The following is an 18,822-nucleotide window of genomic DNA, read 5'->3' as shown; positions in this document are numbered from 1 at the left end:
CCTGATGGTGCCTCCTGCATGCACTCAGCCCTGGTTTTCTGTCTTCACGTAGTAAGCAGGCAACAGTCCCTTGTAGAGATCATTCTCTGAAGTGGAAGCAAGGGTCCTGCCTTCCAATCTACAGGAGACTGGTTCCCCCATCAACCAAGTGGGTTTATTAAACAGGAAAAAAAAAGGTAAAGTAAATGCTTATTAAAGATCTAAATAAAAAAACAAAAAGTATGGTGATGTTCTCTGGTTTTGATTCCTGCGTCTTCCCTCTGTTAATTATGATTATCCTCATTTTACAGATAAGGAACCCAAGACTGGGTGCCGTGCACCCGGGTGAGCCACCTGCCTGACCCAGCAAGCTGCTCCCTCCTGGCTCCGTCCCCGCCTTCTTCTGGGAGATCCTCGCGCGGGGGCAGGGGGATGTCACGCCTGGCTTCCCTCCACCCAACCCACGGCCTCCCGGGCTGCTGCTCCACAAATTAGGGCTAGGAGCGAAAGCAAAACCAGGGGCGGGCGGGATCGGCCCGGCCCCGCCCTCGCCCCAGCAAGCCGGCAGTTCACCGGCTCGCTAGGCGCCTGCAGGGGGTGTCAAGGGGCTCGGGACAGAGTCGCCCCCCGGCGGCGGGAGAAAGCGGCGCTAGCGGGGCGAGACCCAGGCCCAGCCCCAGGCCCAGTATGGCCTCCGTGGTGGAATTCAAGGGGCCCAGGGAGGGTTACCGCTGCGGCTACTGCGACTCCCCGGCAGGCAAAGTCTCCAGCGGTGAGTGTGGCCGGGCTCTCCGGGCCCAGCTTACCCCCTCCCTTCCTCACTTCCCCAGCCCGGCGTCTTTCCCGCGGCTCGTCTCGCACTAGGGCCAGCAAGCCTCGCCGTCACTGAAGACAGCCGTTGTTCCAGGGGCGGACTAGAAAGAGCCCCGCGTTGCCCTTGCCAAATATGGCGTGAGTGTCGTCACCCCTCCCCGCCCGCCGCGGTCAGCCCCGGCGAGGCTTGTCCCTCGGGAGGACCGGTGGTTTTGCCCGTCTCCCCGCCCCGTCTCCGCCTGCCCCACCGCTCGCCGGCGCGGGGCATTGTGGGGTGTCAGCGGCTGCGGCTCAGAGCGACCGGATCTGGCCGCGGGGCGGGGGAAGATGGCCGCGGCTCTCGGAACCTCCCCGACCATCGTGGAATACTTCGAGGGCGAGGACTTCTACCGCTGCGGCTACTGCAAAAACGAGACGGGCAGCCGCTCCAATGGTGAGGGGGCCCGGCCCGAACGCCGTGCCGGCCCGGTCCGGCGGGGCCCGCGCCGTGGCGGGAGGGGCCGGGGGGGGCGGGCAGGAGGCGGGGAGAGCGAGGCGGTGGCTCGCGCCTGACAGGCTGCGGGTTGGCGGGGGCGGACGCTCCGCTTCCTCGGCTCGCGCGGCCGGGGGTCCTCGAGGCTCCCCGCCCGGGGGAGGGGGCCGCCCCCCTACTCCTGGCCCGCGGCTGCCCACCTCCTTATCTCGTTTGACTGAGATTGAGTGGTTGAGTCTTCTCTCCCCGGTGAGACTGAGTTCCTCGAGGACGAGGATTGTCTTTCGCCTTTTTTTGTATCCTCAGTGCCTGGCACATAGTAGGCGCTTCATAAATGCTTGTTGACTGACGACTACGGGCACTCGGAAAGTGAGCTGGACCGTTCTGTGGTGACGTCAGCCCTGGGGGCCGAGTGCTCTTTGCTTTGTTTTCCTCAACTTAAAAATAGTAGTCAGACCTTTTTCAGTCTGTTTCCGTGTCCCGTGTCTTTTTGAAACGTTGCATGAAGTCATAGAATATTAGAACTGGAAAGGACCTTCAGGGTTATCCTCATGAAAGTGCTCTATGTTCGTTTGCCTGCCTTGTTGATATAATTATTATTACGTTTGGCCCAGCACACCAGCATTTTATAGAAATAGGCTTGGGGAGGAGAATTCATTTGCCTGAAGACACCTGGCAGAGGTAGGATAGGAAGGGTTATGATTTAAAGTTAGTTCAAAATTCCTAGTTCAGGGTTTGTTTGTTTGTTTGTTTCTTAATTTCCCCTCTCTGTTATACAGTATTGTGCTCATCAATTTTTAAAATTTATTTGAAGGATTCTTCTGTTAGAAGAAAGATTAGATTTCTGCTTGTTCTTAGGATTGGGAAGGCTTGAGCAAAGGGTAAAGGAGGGATGGATTGATTGACTGACTGCCTCTTACTTAACTTTAATTGCTACACCCTGCTTCACAGATTGCCCCGAGAAAGAATACCGATTTCTTAACAAGCTATCTTTTGAGGACCTCCACAGTCTGGCTGTTGAATATCTTTTAAGCCTATTTGACACTACTTCATTGTAAGCTATCCTTGTTGCCAAACTGTACCAGTCAAGGAACTGAAGGATCACATATCTAGAGCTGAAAGAGACCATGATTGGAGGCATCCAGTCCAAGCCTTTCATCATACAGATGAGAAACTGGGTCCCAGGAAGGATAACTAACTTGCTCAAGGTCAGACTAGTAAGTTGTAGAGGCAGACTTTGAACCTAAGTTCTCTCAATTTCTGGGCCAGTGCCCTTTCCACTGTACTGGTTCCTTTTTCTCATCCTTCTTTTTCTGAGCACTACAGTTCAGTCAAGTGATTCTGTTATCTTGACTGGAAGTTTTCCTCCATGTAGAATGATCTTTCCTTTACCTTGTTTTATAGTTATTTATGGTATATCTTCCTTATAAATCAAAAGATCCTTAAGAACAGTGACTGTTCCATGATAACTGGTACATGAGTAGTAGAAGACACAGTAATTGTTTGTTGAATTTAATTAGTTGTTCCAAAACGGATAGGTAATCAGTTCCCTGTTAAAGCAAGTCAGATCCACAAGCATTTATTAAGCTTTTAGCCACGGGCTCAGCACTGTGCTAAGGGACTAGAAAGAAAGATAAAAGTCAGCACCTGCTTTCAAGGAGCTAAATCTAATGTGAAAGACAACATGCGAACAACAATGTGCAAACAAGATCATAGATTGAAGATACTATCAGGGAAGGTACTAAGGTAAAGGAAGACCAGGAAAAGCTTCTTGGGGTAGGTGTGATTTTAGTTGAGGTTTGAAGAACGCCTGGGATGCTAGGAGATGGAGATGAGGAGGGAGAGTATTCTAGGCATTCCATGCAGTGAAAACTCTTGTAGTGTGGTGGGTGATGAAAAGCAAGGAGGCCATTGTCACTGGTTTGTAGAGTATGTGGAAAGGTGTGTTATAAGAAACCTAGAAAGGTAGGAAGGGGCCAGGTTATGAAGGACTTTTAAACACTAAACAGAGAATTTTATATGATACTGGAGGTAATAGGGAGTCATTTAAGTTTATTGAATGGTGGAGAGTGGGATGATGTAATCAGACCTATGCTTTAGGAAAATCAGTTTGACAGCTGAGTGAGACTGGATTGGAATGGGGAGAGACATTGGAATGGGGCTAGGAGAGCAACCACCAGGTGTTTTTGGTGACCAGGTGTGAGGTGGTAAGGACTTGCACCAGGGGAGTAGCAATGTCAGAGGAGAAAAGGGGAGGAGTGTATGAGAGATATTGCACACCTTGGTATCTAGCTTGAGTTACTGGGAGGATGGTGATACCCTCAAGAGTAATTTAAAAGTTTGGGAGAAGATAGGGACAGGGGGAAAGATACTGAGTTCAATTTTGGACATTGAGTTAAGATGTCTATAAGACATTCAATTGAAAGATATCCAGTAGGCAATTAGAGATGTGAGATTGGAGGGCAGGGCTGAACAAATAAGATACGAGAATAATTCACGTAGAGATGATAATTGAATCCATGAGAGCTAATGACTACTCCAACTGAAAATTGTACAGGCCTGAGCCTTGGAGAACACCTATGTTAGTAGATATGGCCTGTATCAGGTTCAGTAAAAGAGAGTGAAGAGTGGTTACACAGGAAGAAAACCAGGATAAAACGGTGTCATGAAAACCTAGAGAGAAGAGAGAATGAATGTGATGTTCTAAAACAAATTTATGCTTTAAATAGAAGTTGGACTATGTGACCTTTGAACAAAGTTCCTTCCAACATTAAGATTCTCTAGTGGTAGGGTGAAGACTTGGAAGTATTTAGTATGTAGTACAAATGACCTTGGGCAAATTACTCTTTGGGAACCTCAGTTTCCTCATTGGTAAAATGAAGGGAATTGGATTAGATGGCATTAGAGATCCCTTGCCAGTTCAAAATCTTCCACTTGTAGATCTATGATCCTGTAATTGAGGTGATTTTAGTGTTATCCTTTCGTTGAACAAGCATTTATTAAGAATCTACTGTGTGCCTTTCACTGGGGCTACAAAGACAAAAATGAAATAAACCTTGACCTTAAGGAGCTTACATTCTGTCAGTTGAAAATAGCACGAACACAACTAAATACCAAACACAAAATAATTTGTGGAGTGTGGAAAAGGGATCAGAAGAGACCTTATGAGGAGGTGGCATTTGAGCTGAGCCTTGTGAAGAGAACTAGTTTGTGGAAAGAGAAGTGAGGAGGGAGTTCATTCCCATCAATTAACAAGCATTAAGAGCTTAGTATATGCCAGGCACCATTTAGGCACTGGGCAGACAAAGTGAGTTTCTGCCCTCAAGGAACTTACATTCTACTAAGGGAATGCAACATGTTCAGCATGTTTGCAGACAAGTAAATGCAGGATAAATACACAGATATTGGAACCCTGGAATCAGTAATAATTTTTTTTGGGGGGGGGGAGATCAGGAAAAGCCTCCTGAAGAAGGGGGCTTTTGAACTGGCCCTTTAAGGAGCATACAGGAGATTCAAGAGATGGAGTTGAGGCAGAGTATTTCAAGATGGTGGACACATGGTGCAAAGGCATGGAGATACAGGATGAGAATTGTCATAAAAGTGGACCAATTTGGCTATAGTGTGTGTGTGAGGGGGAGAAAAGTTTTAAATGCCACATAGATGAGTTTGTATTTTATCAGAAGGATAATGTGAATCCTCAGGTTTCTTAAGCAAGGCAGTGAAATGGCTATACTTTAGTGCTATCAGTTTGGCAGGTATAGAGGCTAAATTGGAGAAGAGAACCTGACTGTGTAGGCCTGCTAATGAGAAGGCTATTGCATGACTTAGGCTAGAAGTGATGAGGGCTATTCTAGGGTTGTAGTGGTATGACCGGAAAGAGATGTTGAAGCATGAAGGCCACTTGTGCAAAGGTCCAGAGACAGGAAATGGAATGTAGTTAGGAGAGAAACGGTTTTTGGCTTAGTGAGGAATGGGTGGAAAGGTAGCTGGAGACAAGATTATGAAGGACTTTAAATACCAAACAGAGCAGTTGGTATTTTATCCTAGAGACAAATGGGGAACTCTTTTGCTCTGTCTTTCCCACTGCCACTGGTCTGTACATCACAGATTTAGAGCCATAAGGGAACTTAGCCCTCTGCTCCAGCGTTCTTCTTTTACAGATTTGGAAACCGAGGCTTTTAGAGATTAGACATGTAGACTTACTGAAGGTTACACAGGTAATAGATGGCAGAGCCAGAATTAAAACTTGGGTCCTTTGACTGCAAATCCAGACCTTTTTTCACTGCAGGACTCTCAGCATGTCATCTTGCCTGCATTTGGTAATAGATTCTGTGAACCACTGACTGGGTCAATCTTTATAAAAGCAGTTTCATTTATTATTTGACTGTTTAAAATCCTTCATTGGCTCTCCATTGCCTGCGTGGATGAAGTCCAAACTCTTTAACTATCTTCTCTGTTATGTCTGAAGTTTCAAATACCCATAGGGTTTTGGGACAGAGGCACAGAAAAAGTGCTGTATCAAAAATGTAGCTGCAGAGAAGCATGAGAAGACTTAGGAATTGATGCAAAATAAATGAAGCAGAACTATCAAAGCATTATACGCAATAATTATATTAATGAGTGGAAAGAACAGAGGCAAACCAAATTGATAACGGTATAGTTATGACCAAGTTTGACCCCTGAGTTGAGCTCCCTATCCCCCATTGTAGAGGTGGAGGACTGTGGGTGTGGAATATTGCATATGTATTAGGACATGATCCATGTGTTAATTTCTTTTCCTATTAAACTTTTAAACTTTGTTATATGAGATAAGCTTGCTGGGTAGGAGAAGGACATATTTGGAAAGAAATATGATTTAATAATAAAAGACAACAATAAAAATGACAACACATTTAAAAAACGAAATGTTTCTGGGGCTGCCTGTAATCTTATTACAACTTGTCTTTGTTGAAAAGTTGAAAAGTTTGGGGAAGGCACCAAACACAGCCATGGAACTTTTAAGATGCCTGGGGAAGGTAAACAGAAATACAACTCACTGCCTTCCCTACCTTCCAGCTTCCTTTCTACTTACTGAACTGTTGATAGGTACATTCACATCAGGGAAACCCTATGGTAAGCACCAGACCCTTTCCTGAGCCCTGGAAATTTACCTGAGTTTAATTGGGAGTCTTCAGACAACCGAATATCTCTGAAGGCCACCTGTTTATTGCTAGCCTTACTCTATATCGGTATTTGTATTGCTAGCAGTCACTATTCTTCTCTTTAGGAATCCTGTTAGCTGTGCTGCCAGTGCCATAGGCTGGTAGTAGTGGTGCAAAATGCAACATACCTTCTGCTGTCTCCATTGTATACTCGAGCTGTTTTGTTAGCATCTCACTTAATGTGTTGTCTTCCTGCTTTTCGTCCTACTGTGAAAGTGATTGGTGCCTTCTTGGGTACGTCCAGTGTACTCTCCTCACCGTAGAGGACTGTTGACATTTTTAGTTGACTACCACATGCGGTCTTCTGGTTCATACCTCATTTAATCAGTCAGAAAGTACATTATTCCTACTTTTGTCTGCAGTGCAGAATTTCTGTATTCGAATTTGAACTTTGTATTTGAACCCTAGATTCCACCCCTTCCTAAACAGGTTGTTCCTCTTTTCATGGAAATTTAGTGAAGCATAAAGGTTTGGGGTATTAGATGTGAAAACCTTTGAATCTCAGGTGTGTGATAGTCCTAACTCGAAGGTTGTAGGGTTCAGTAGCTGGTGAACAGTGATTAACCCGAGTTGGAAATATTTGTTGTTTGAAGTATGATTGAGAGGAGTATAATCCAAGTTGTACTTGCCCTCTTGGGTTCCAGGTGAACTTTTGGTCTTTGTTAATCCCCCTGTTTCTGTCCCTGTTTCCTGCCTGCTCTAATATTTTCTTAATGGACCAGATTCCTTTCTGCAGGTAGTGTTCTATGCTCTCAACAAGGTTGGCATCAGTTAAGTGTCTTGCATATCTGCAAGGCACAGACATGGGCAAATAATTCTCTTCAGAAGCTACCTGAAAAGATGAGCTTCTAAGGGCAGAGTACATCATATTATTACTATTATTTTTTGTTATACTTTGTCATCAAAAGGAATTGGATCAAGTTCTGCTTTAAATGTGTGGTATATAGCAGTGTAGATACTGTTTAATGTCTTCGGTAGTATATTATACATGTTAACTTGCTGGTAGATGACAGGCTTTGAAAAGCATTCCCTGAACTTCTAACCTATTTTGAAGTTTTCCAATACTTGGTTATTAACTGTGGACCTCTATCTGAGGTAGTCCTGAGAGCCCATGTAGGTGAATCAGTTTAATATGAGTCAGATGGTAGCTTGGAATACAGAATCTTGTGGCATATTTTCAAGAAGACACACATTGCCATAAGGTTGGTGGTGTTCTCTTGTGAAGGTGATATATATGTCAGTTGTAAATAAGGTCCTTCCTGATACTGTGGTTGAAGAGATCCTACTAATGGTTATTAGGAGCCTCTTGAAAGGTTTCCTTTTGCATTGGTACTTAATGCATGCTCTCTTGGATGTTATGCTGTAGAGTATGGCAGGGTGATGGCTGGAATAAAGCATGTTGAATGAATGGAAAAAGTGTTTACCATGTACAAAAACTTTGCTAAATGCTTGGGATATAAATAGAAAAATGTGACAGCCCCTTTTCTCAAGGAATTCCCAATATAATTGGGGGAGATAACATGGATAAAGAGAATTCAACTTTGTAATGGATGGAGAAGCCTGGAGTCTTAAAGATGTACAAGTGGGGCATTTGACAAGGCCCAGTGACGGGGGTCTTTTAGGGTACATTGGCAATTTAGATGGCTCTATCTTGGAAGTCTCAAGGGCATGGTGTCAGGAAAGAAAGGTAAGGCTCAGAAGACTGTAAGATACAGTGGAAAGGCAGATAATAAGGCCTAAATGTTCTCCATCTTATTGGAAGGATTGACTTTCCTGCTTAGAATGATATGAATAACTATCTCACCTTTAAAGGCTTGAGTTCTAGTAGAGGAACCTGCCTACTACTCTTGGGAAGTGGGGAATGGGCCTGTGGGTTATCTTCCACAGGAGTGGGTTGTTAAAAATCAGCTGGGGAGGGGGCTAGTGTCCCAGTGGATTCTGTGTAACCTGTAGTAGGAGAGTGGGGAGTGAGGAAGAATGACCTTCCCTGCTGTCTAGAAGTCCAAGTGGGAAGGAAAGTAAAATAGCCAAGTGAGACTTATAAATGTCAGAAATTAGTAGTTTTGGGAAATCTGTTTGGCTTGTGGACTTTCCTGATATGTCCTCTATGCTGGGTACTGTTGGGGTATTCTTACATGGTTGTCTGTATTGTAGGCAGCTTCAGGTCCTACGCAGAGGTAAGACTGCCACAATGTCACTGATTATTCTTTTGGTATATCTGTGTAGAGGTTGTGGCACCTTGACCTGTTAGGCACACCTAACACATACCTGACCACATATGTGGGTGAATAATGGCTTGTCAGCCAAGGTGTTTCTCATTCAGACACAGGAATGACCCAAACGTTTTTAGAAAATGGTAGACAACCAGATTAGGTACCTTTTTACAAGATGAGTCAGAGTAAATCCTTGATGAAACAAGCTCCTTGGGGGCTGTTTTGTTTTTGTCTTTATAACTCCTAGCACTGTGCACGACACATTAATAAATGTTGATTTATTCATGTATGAGGTAATAGTACAAGGGTTAATACTGATAAGTGAAGTCCTTGGATAAATGTAATTCCCACCAGGACAAAATATTTGTGTTTTGCTACTGATGTTTGTTTTCATAGTTAAAAAAGTTACAGTTTATATTTTTATATAGTTTACACTTTATTTTAAAAAGTTTAATCTGCTGGAATTATTAACTTTGACATTTATTTATTGATAACAGGCATGTGGGCACATTCAATGACAGTTCAGGATTACCAAGCTCTTATAGACCGTGGATGGCGAAGGTAAAACCACCTAATATAGATATTTTCTAGCCCCGTGGTTTCTTCACAGAACTTACACATTTAAATTGCCACAAAGTTAAACCTTCCTAGCAACTGATTTTAGTGTCTAGTCTTAGTCATTCCAAAAGAGCAGATGCCACAATAGATAGGTGGGGGGTAGTGGGGTATTGTACAGAATGTCTCAGTTATATTGGTTGGGATTGTTTTTGCTTAACTGTTAACAGGTCAGTTCAGTGGGAGTGGTATTTTAGAAATTAGTGGTGTAAAAAAGTCACTAACAAAACCTTAAAATCAGGATAAGGACTAGACCTGTAATTTTAGTAGCATAGGGAACTCCTAGGTGAGGAAAGTCCAATGTGAGTTGGCTCCTTCTTTGTAACATAGAGTAAGTCATATATGATTACTTAGATCACTGAAAGATTAAGTGACTTGCTCAGGGTTACACAGACAGGACATGTTACAGATGGGACTTGAACCAGATCTTCTTTTCTCGGAGGCTAGTTCTCTATCCATGATGCTATGTGGCTTTTCCAAAATGTATTTTCAAACTTTTTTGCATTTAAATTAATTGTGGAAAAATTAGTATTGTGTTTAAGTAATAAAATGTATTTTGCCTCTGCATCTCTAATAGGTAGAGTACTAAACTTGTTGTCAGGAGCACCCATGTAGTCATGGCTTGCCTAGCTATGAAGTGGGTATGCTGTTATCATGGCACCTACCTCATAGGGATAGTGTGAGGATCAAGTATGTAAATGCACTTAAAAATGTAAGATGTTGTTGCTATTATTACTACTACTTTTTCCCTCAAAATTTAAGTGCTGTTAATACTTTTAGTCTTTGACATCTTAAAATTATGAATACCTTTAATTTCTCATGTTAGCTGCAAATTGTACTGGATCTTATTCAATTAGGCTTATCAGATAAAGTAATCCCGCTTTTACTTACTTCATACTAATGTAGACTTCAGCATAAAATGATTAAACTTTGGAATCTGTCCATTTTAGTTTAATTGAGCCATTTGAAAGGCTTGATTATAATATTTTCTTGTGGCGTTGAACCTGGGGATGTCATTATGGTAGTCCTGCTCATTTAATTTTTACTTTTACATACTTCAAAAATCTGTCCTTTCAGCACTCTGTCTACTTTCTTCACCATTGTGGATTTTAATCACTCCATATCTTAGCACACAGTTTTCATGAGTTGATACTTTGAGAAGTATTTTATTTTTAATCTTTTGTGTGTACAGGAAAAATGTCTGAGAAATTAACAAGAATATTTTATTATTTTAGAAGTGGCAAGTACGTATACAAACCTGTTATGAATCAAACGTGTTGTCCTCAGTACACAATAAGGTAAGAACTTTGTATTGCAAATGTTCTTTGAAGCACAGTAGTGATAGAAATAGGGGAGCCCTGGTATGAAAGTTGCATTCTCTTGAGCCCTGTCACAATAAATACCTTTACCATATATGTATCTGGGTTTATGTTTTTTTGTTTCTTTTTTTTACAGATTGTCTTCTTCCATTAGAATGTGAATTCTTGAGAGCAGGGAATATTTTTGCTTAGTCACTAGCACTTAGTTAATTCTTAGTAAAAGCCTGTTGACTGACTGATGGACTGACTAGGATTGCTCGTTGTAATATTGAGAGATCTACTTCATGATACTTTCTCTTTGTCATGCATATTAGCATGTATCAGAGTATCACCGTGGCCTTTTAGTCCAACTCAGAAGGACTCTCTACTATAACATACCAAATAAGTGGTCATCTGCTACTGTTTAAATACTCCATTTTGGGGCAACTTCCTACTTCCTAAGGCAGTCCAGTTTATTTTTGCACAGCTCTCATTATTAGAAGGTTTTCTAGACATTAAACTTAAAATCATCCCTTTGCATGTTCCACTTCTAGTTCTGCCACCTTTGGACAAATACGACGACTTTAATCCCTCTTTCACATGATTAGTCGTGCCTATAATAGTCCATACCAGGTAGTTGGTTTTGCTAAAAAAAAAAAAAAAACTTCCTTGAAAAGAAGAATTTTCTCCAACCAGTTCAATTCAGTAAGCATTTATTGAGTATGTGGTATGTGCCAAACATCATATTGGTCACTGGAGGTAAAAATACAAAAATGAAATGTGTCTGGCTTCTAGGAGCTTACATGGGGGGAAAGTAACATATATAGATAAGTATAAGCAACATTTATATAGAAAGCAAGTACAGAGTAATTTCAGGGGAGGGAAAAGAATCCTAATAACCAGGAGATCAGGAAAGGCTTGTTGTAGGAAGTGGGTAATACCTGATCTATGTGCCTTTTTAAAATGTTTATTTTTTAAGTTTTATTTTTTAAAACTGACCATAAAATGAGCATTTCTGTGTACATAGTAGAAGAGAAGAAAAAGAAGATTGTACCTGAAACTGCTAATATCTATTATATACATCTTTTTTTTTTAAGTATATAATAAATTCAACATGTAACTTTCCATCTGTGTTCTATGGTTCCTTCTGGTCTTCTGTACTTTTCTGTGCTTTTAAAAAATATTTCATTGACCCTCTTTTCTTTTCTTTTTTCTTTTTCTGGCAACCCTATCCCTAGCCCCCATTGGCTGTGTCTGAAAATGTATGTCTTATTCTGCATCTTGAGTCTGTTAAGTCTCAATCAGGAGGTGGGTGTAGCATGCTTCATCATTAGCCTTCTGGGATCCTGATTGGTCATTGGATTGATCAGAGTTCTTTATTTAGTCTTTTACAATTATTTTTCTTTACAATGTTACTGTGTAAATTGTTCTCCTGGTTTTGCTCATTTCGTACTACATGAACACATCATTCTTTCTAGGTATCTCTAGTTCTTTTAGTTCAACTCCTAGTTCAGTGCTATAACAAAAAGACTGAGCTGTTCTTTGAAGGAAGTAAGGAATTCTGCTAGGAAGACATGAACAGCTATATTTCTAAGATTGTAGCCATTTTAGAGCCAATTTAATAAAAACATTGCTGGTTTAATCCAGTGTGTGTATAGTAAGCAGCATTTGAATATAATTTAAAATATTTTTGTATTTATTTCAGTATTAACATTTAGTGAAATACCCTGGCTTCTATTGTTCAACTTTTCTAATATTAAATAAAATTTTATTTTATTTTCAAAGATCAGTCTTCTTTCCCTCTCTCTTCCTTCCCTGACTGAGTGTGTGCAGAGACAGACACACACACACACAAACACACACACTCCCTCTTCTCCTACTGAGAAAGCAAGGGAAATAAAACCTGTTACAAACATTTGTAGTCAAACAAATTTTTGCATTGGCCATGTCTTTAAAAAAAAAAAAGGCCTCATTTTGCGCTCTTAGTCCATTACCTCTCTGTCAAGAGGTGGTCAGCATGTTTCATCATGAATCTTTGGGAATTGTGGTTGGTTGGTTTCCTTTATCTTCTTTTTTTCTTTTTTTAAAATTTTGTTTTAATCAGCCAAGCTCTGCCTTTTTTTACCTATCCCAGCCCCTTTGAGAACGCAAGAAAAACAAATGCCATTACAAATATATAGTCAACTAAAACAAATTCCCATATTGGTCGTGTCCTGTTTCATTCTACATTCTGAGTCTTTCATCTCTCTACCAGGAAGTGGGTAAGATGTTTCATAATTAGTCCTCTGGAATCCTGGTTGTTCATTCATACTGATACCAGTTCAGCAACATTAATATTCTGTTACATTTATGTACCGTAACATGTTCATACATTCCCAAGTTTATGGGTACCCCTTCAGATTTCCATTCTTTACCACCTCAAAAAGAGCTATAAATATGTGCATCCTTAGATTTTGTTTTGCTTAGAATTAATGCCTTCTTTAATTTATCCTCCCTCTGATTCCCTCTTCCCTGCTTCTCCCTTTTCCCTTCTGTAACTCTGTTGAGTGAAATACATTTTCTGTATCCACATGTGTTTGTGTGTTGTATGTGTGTGTTCTTTTTCTTTTGACCAGTTCAGATGAAAGTGGTTTGAATGTCAGCCGCTACCCCCCACTCCCGACTCCTTGTTAGTATAGATGTCTACTTATGCAACCTGATTGTATGAGATAATCTTCCCTAACCTTCTTTTCTCTTGCTGCCCATGCATTCCTTTTTCCCTCTCTTTCCATTCTTTTATTAAAATCATCAAGACATAACAGGACCATTCCCAGACCTTGTCTAATAAGACTCTCTGTGAACCCTGATGATGATAAGGATCAGAGTGTACTTATTTATCATCTCTTCATATTTGAATGTAAGCAGTTTATCCTTGTTTAGTTTTTTTTATCATTGTTCATTTGTGTTTACCTTTTTGTGTTTCTCTTCTCATCTGTGCTTGAACTTCAGAGTTTCTCTGTAGCGCTGGTCTTTATCAGGAATACTTGGAAGTCCTCTATTTCAGTAAAGGTCCATTTTTTTTTTTCAGCATTACACTGAGTTTTGCTAGATAATTTATTCTTGGCTATAAACCCATATTCTTTGCCTTCTGGAACATCATATTCCAAGTTCTCTGCTACTTTGTAGTGATGGCTGCAGAAGCATGTATGATCCTGACTGTGACTCTTCAGTACTTGAATTCTTTCTTTCTCGCTTCTTAAACAGTTTTTTCTTTGACCTGGAAGCTCTGAATTTTGACTATAATGTTCCTTTTAGGAGGTAATAAGTGAATTCTTTCTTTTTTTACTTTGTCCTCTGGTTCTAAGATCTGGGCAATTTTCTTTTATGACTTCTTGAAATATATTATCTAGGCTCTTTTTCTGGTCATGGTATTCAGATAGTCCAGTGATTCTTAAATTTTTTCTTGTCTCTTTGTTTTCCAGATCACTTGTTTTTGTGATGAGATCCCTTACGTTTTCATCTATTTTTTCAGCCTTTCAACTTTGTTGTAATATTTCTTATTGCCTCATGGAGTTATTTGCTTCTATTTAGTCCATTCTGATTTTCAAGGACTTTGTTTCTTAGGCAAGATTTTGTTCCTCTTGTGCCAAGCTGTTAATTCCCTTTCTGTTTCTTTCTGGCATAGATCTCATTTCTTTACTAATTTATTCCATAAGTGTTCTCATTCCATTTATAAAAATATTTTATAACTTTTTTTAAAACTCTTGCTTTATGAACTCTTCTAAGAATTCTAGTTGAATTTGTGGCCAACCTGTGTTTTTCTCTGAGGTATTGCTTGTAGATGTTTTAGGGTTGTTCTATGTTTGTGTCTTGAGCATTCCTGCCACTTGTTCATTATGGGGGAGTTCTTATTTATTAGCTCATTTTTCAGTTATACTGCCTGACTTTGCAGTTGGTGTTAGAGCTGGGCTCTTCACATTGGAGGGAAATTCTGGGCTTGTCTTAATTGCTGTTTCTTGGAGTATTGAGTGTTGTGTTAATCCAGGATTCTAGAATAGTCTGGGGAACTGCAAACTTTCATTGTTCCCAAAGTGGTCTGATCTAGGGCAATATCTGATTGCTACTCCCATATGTATGCTTGGCAAGTTAAACCAATTATCTTCTATGGATGGGATATTACAACTTTTTGAAAACTTTTTGCCAAGTATTATGCTAATTTTTTATGTAATGAAGTTAAATCAGTGGGGAATGCAATTTATCTTATTAAAGGAGTGTTAGATTAGGAAAATATTTTACAATTAGCATGTGTTGTCATTTTCTAAAATATTTATAATGCTACATTTTAGGTTTAGCTTTATAGACTAGTACCCAATTTTTTCCTAATTTTTAATGAATTCATTACGCTAGTTTAAATAAACCCTTATTGTTTATATGCGGAGATATTTGCAAATTATGTAACAAAGTAAAATTGGTTATATTGTAGAATGTAAGTAGCTACTTGATGTGTTGACATTAGTTATCTTCATAAGTATTTCTCTGTACTTAGAGATATAACTGGCCAGAAGATTTAGGCACTATCTAGAACAAATTATATTTGTTTGAAATTTAAGTATAATTTTTTAACTTGCTTTCTTAGATGCCGACCTTTACATTTCCAGCCATCAAAATCTCATAAGAAAGTTTTAAAGAAAATGTTTAAGTTTTTGTCTAAAGGAGAATTTTCCAGAGGGAATAACGAAGGTAAGATTGAATATGGTTCTAAACAAGTATTTTTTAAAAACCCAACAAAACTATAATTTAATTTATCCTTCTTAAGGATATTTAGGTGACCTTAGCTATTCTGAGTGGTGGGTGAAGAAAGATGTAATTGTTCTTTTTATACTGAGGCACAAATAAGTAATTTTGATTGACTCATGTCTGTGAGAACCAGTGTCAGAATTCCTTGCTTCCTTGTAATGGCCTTTCACCTTTCCTTTGAACCTGTGTAGATTTCTCATATTCTTCTAAAATCATAGTAGGTAGACTAGCTTTCACTAAGGAACCTCCACAATCTACAGGTTCACTGGGTTTGTTTACCTCACACATTTTTTGTTTGTTTTTGTTTTTGTTTTTATTTTTGGAAGAATATTATTTCTCCATCCTGCTGCACCCATGCCCCTATTGAACAATTAAAAAAAAGAAAAAGAAAACTCTCATATAAATATTCATAGGCCAGCAAAACAAATTCCCACATTGGTCATGTTGAAAAACATATGTCTCATTCTGCAATTTTAAGCCCATCACCTCTCATTTAGGAGGTGAGTGACATGGTTTACTTTCAGCCCTCTGTGGTTTATCATTGTATTGATCAGAATTCTAAAGTCTTGCAAAGTTTTTCTTTATAATGTTGTCATTGTAAAAATTGATCTAGTTCAGCTCACTTCATGCTGTGTTAGTTCATAGAGGTCTTCTCAGTTTCCTTTCCGGATTTAAAATGGCATTACAGTAACCCATACAGAGTTCAAAGAGCTTTAGAATTATTATCAGAGTTATAATCCAAGTACAACATGAGTAAAATAGATTTTGTTTTGGTTAACCATCATTTATGTTTTGATTTCCATGGGAAAAATACATTCTAAGTTCTAAACAGTTGATTTACAGATGAACTTTTTGTAATGCGTCCTATTTATAAGCTGATCATTGTCTTTGCTTATGTAGTGTTAAGAATGATGGGTTGGGAGAAAGGACCCTTGGTTTCAAGTTGAATTCTTCCATTAGCTTTGTAGTTTTGGAAAAATCACTTAACTTTTTTGAGACTAGTTTCCTCATTTATAAAACAAAGGGGATTGGATTAAATGATCTTTTAGCATTCCTTCGAGCTCTAACATTTTATGATTCAATCTTTTAAAAGGTCTGAATTTAGAAACTGTCATTATTTTGAGTAGACTTAAAAATAATTAGTGTGTGTATGATATGTTCACATGATAAAAAATACTTTTCATCCTAAATTTGGATATCTTAAAGTACTGAGTTACTCACTGCAGTTTCCCCCCCCCCCCCCCCCGCTCAATTTGTAGAAGAGCCCATGGATTCTCAAATGGATGATGCTGCGGTGGATGATTTTGTTCTAAAAAGCAAGTTGGACATACAGTCTGACCATCGACCCCTCAGTGAAGATTATAATGAGGTCGTAGAGAGTGAAGTGAAGGAGAAAGAAGAAAACTTGGAAACTAAGGAAACTAAAGAATTAAATCAGTCACATGCTAAAAGAGAGAAACTGGGGTCTGGTGAGCCATCACGTTCTGTTAAAGTTGTTCCCTCAGCTCCCAAGCCAGGTACTGAAGATTGGGCTCATGCCATGTTGAAAGAATGTTTTTCTTTTTGCTTTGGTCACTATGGGCATTGAACAACAACTTAAGCTAGTTAGTAGTTTAATTACCAGCATTCTTTTGTATACACTAAAACCTAGATATGTTGCATCTTCTCAATATATGGATTTGGTACATTGTGAATCAACATATTTCTGCTCGTTCCTTATTTTGAATAAAAGCCAGAAACAACACTTTCCCTTGAGGAACCATTTGGTAACCATTAATTAAGCAACTATTAATTCCTTTTCCACACCAGCTCCTGCTTGGGCAATTCCAACTCAGTTCTCAGGATCAAGGCTCAGATGATAGCAGCAGCCTCCTCTTTGGTCTCCCTGCTTCTATTCTCTCTCCTGTCCAGTCTGTCTTCCAGAAGTTGCCACAATAATCTTCCTAAGGCAGAGTCTGACTATACCCCTTACCTCTTCAAGAAGTCTTAGTGGTTTCCTATTGCCTTTAGGATAAAATTTAAACTCCTCAGCTTGGAATTCCCAGTCTAAATTCCAGACTGCCTTTCTGAACTTATTTTACACGCTTCCCATGTATGCATTCTAGATTCCCACCAAACTGATCTTCTTGCTCTCACCTGCACTTTCATCTCATTTCTGTGCCTTTGCATAGGTTATGATACATCTTTGGAATGCACTCCCTTCTTAACTCTGCCTCTGGGAATCTTTCACTTTCTTCAGCGTTCATCTCAGGAGCCAGTTTTTGTGAGAAGCCTTTCCTGATCCCCCTAGTTATTCTGTGTGAATGTTGTATGTGCACAGTACAGTGTAAACTCGCAGAGGTTTTTTAATGTGTCTAGAACTTAATAGAATGTTTTGTGTGTAATAGGTACTTTATAAATGCTTGATAAACAGAATTGAATTGTGTAACTCCAGATTTGTGAGAAAATTGTGAGCTATTGTCTCCTCAGCCAAGTGGTCCTGTGTTGTTCTTCACTCCATAGGAGCTGTTTATCACAAATCTCTTCTTTCCATTAAGTGGGTGTGGGAGTTGATTTTTGAGGGCCGGGAAAGAAGATAGATTCTAGTCCACAGCAGTAGGTCCCAGCAGTAGAAAGCAAGTAGATAGGAGGCACATAGAAGAACAGAAAAGGTCTAACTAGGGATCTTGCTGACTAGAAAGTGTCCTCTAGTATTTATTGTTTCAAGTGGCTTGTTTCCTTTTATCTCCTTACCCTATCTCCTTCCCTTATCTTCTTCACTATCCACAGTATTACATATATCTTGCTATTGTCCCTGCCTGCATCTGTGGGAGTTATCACTCTGGAATAACTGCCTAGAATTTGATGAGGAAGGGATGAGAAATTTCTTTTTTTTTTTTTTTTTTTGGCTAGGCAGTGGGGTTAAGTGACTTGCCCAGGGTCATACAGCTAGTAAGTGTTATGTGTCTGAAGCCAGATTTGAATTCAGGTCATATTGACTCTAGGGCCAATGCTTTATCCACTGCGCTACCTAGCTGCTCCTGAGAAATTTCTTTTTATACCAAGTGAATGAGAGGTGGATTTGTTCTTTTGTCCCAAGTTGAAATCCTCAAAGTGTTTTCTTATAGAAACGTTATTAATAAAAGATACTGACACTGATGTAGGCTTTATAGTACCATTAGAGATTTAATTTGAGTTGATTTTCTTTCTCTTTATGTAGATTACCATCCTTCTATGCCTTAGAAAACTGCTGCTTTGATTTATTGTGGCTGAAAAAAATTTATTGTGGCTAATCTTTTGGTGTTGACACTTTCTGAGCTAAGCTCGTGCTCAAACGAGAGATGTATTTGGCCTAGAATCCTACCAGTTGGGGAGTGCTCTCTCCTGGCACAGTCCATGATGAGGCATTGGGAGGACAACTTTAAGTCAGTCTCTCTCTCTCTCTCTCTCTCTCTCTCTCTCTCTCTCTCTCTCTC

General features: G+C 39.9%; 1 protein-coding gene across 11 annotated transcripts in view; it reads left to right on the top strand.

Annotated features, from left to right (window-relative positions):
* The first annotated feature begins 620 nt into the window (after positions 1-620).
* The window catches only part of ATE1 (arginyltransferase 1), a 183,258-nt gene continuing 165,056 nt past the window's right edge, over positions 621-18,822 (top strand). For 7 of the 11 annotated variants that reach the window (XM_027839871.1, XM_027839870.1, XM_027839868.1 and 4 more), the window contains exons 1-5: positions 1,075-1,225; positions 9,176-9,239; positions 10,529-10,591; positions 15,207-15,310; positions 16,627-16,884. In XM_027839871.1, the coding sequence (XP_027695672.1) occupies positions 1,120-1,225; positions 9,176-9,239; positions 10,529-10,591; positions 15,207-15,310; positions 16,627-16,884 (595 nt within the window). In that variant the 5' untranslated portion in view covers positions 1,075-1,119. Of the gene's footprint in view, positions 752-1,074; positions 1,226-1,452; positions 1,514-9,175; positions 9,240-10,528; positions 10,592-15,206; positions 15,311-16,626; positions 16,885-18,822 lie in introns of those variants that run through there. The other 4 variants (XM_027839862.1, XM_027839867.1, XM_027839866.1 and 1 more) reach the window with 3 other exon arrangements.

Source organism: Vombatus ursinus, unplaced genomic scaffold (genome assembly GCF_900497805.2).
Source record: "Vombatus ursinus unplaced genomic scaffold, bare-nosed wombat genome assembly UNPS02014833.1, whole genome shotgun sequence".
NCBI lineage: Eukaryota > Metazoa > Chordata > Mammalia > Diprotodontia > Vombatidae > Vombatus > Vombatus ursinus.
The sequence above is the reverse complement of the archived record's forward strand: the minus strand, read 5'-3'. Positions and strand labels throughout refer to the sequence as shown.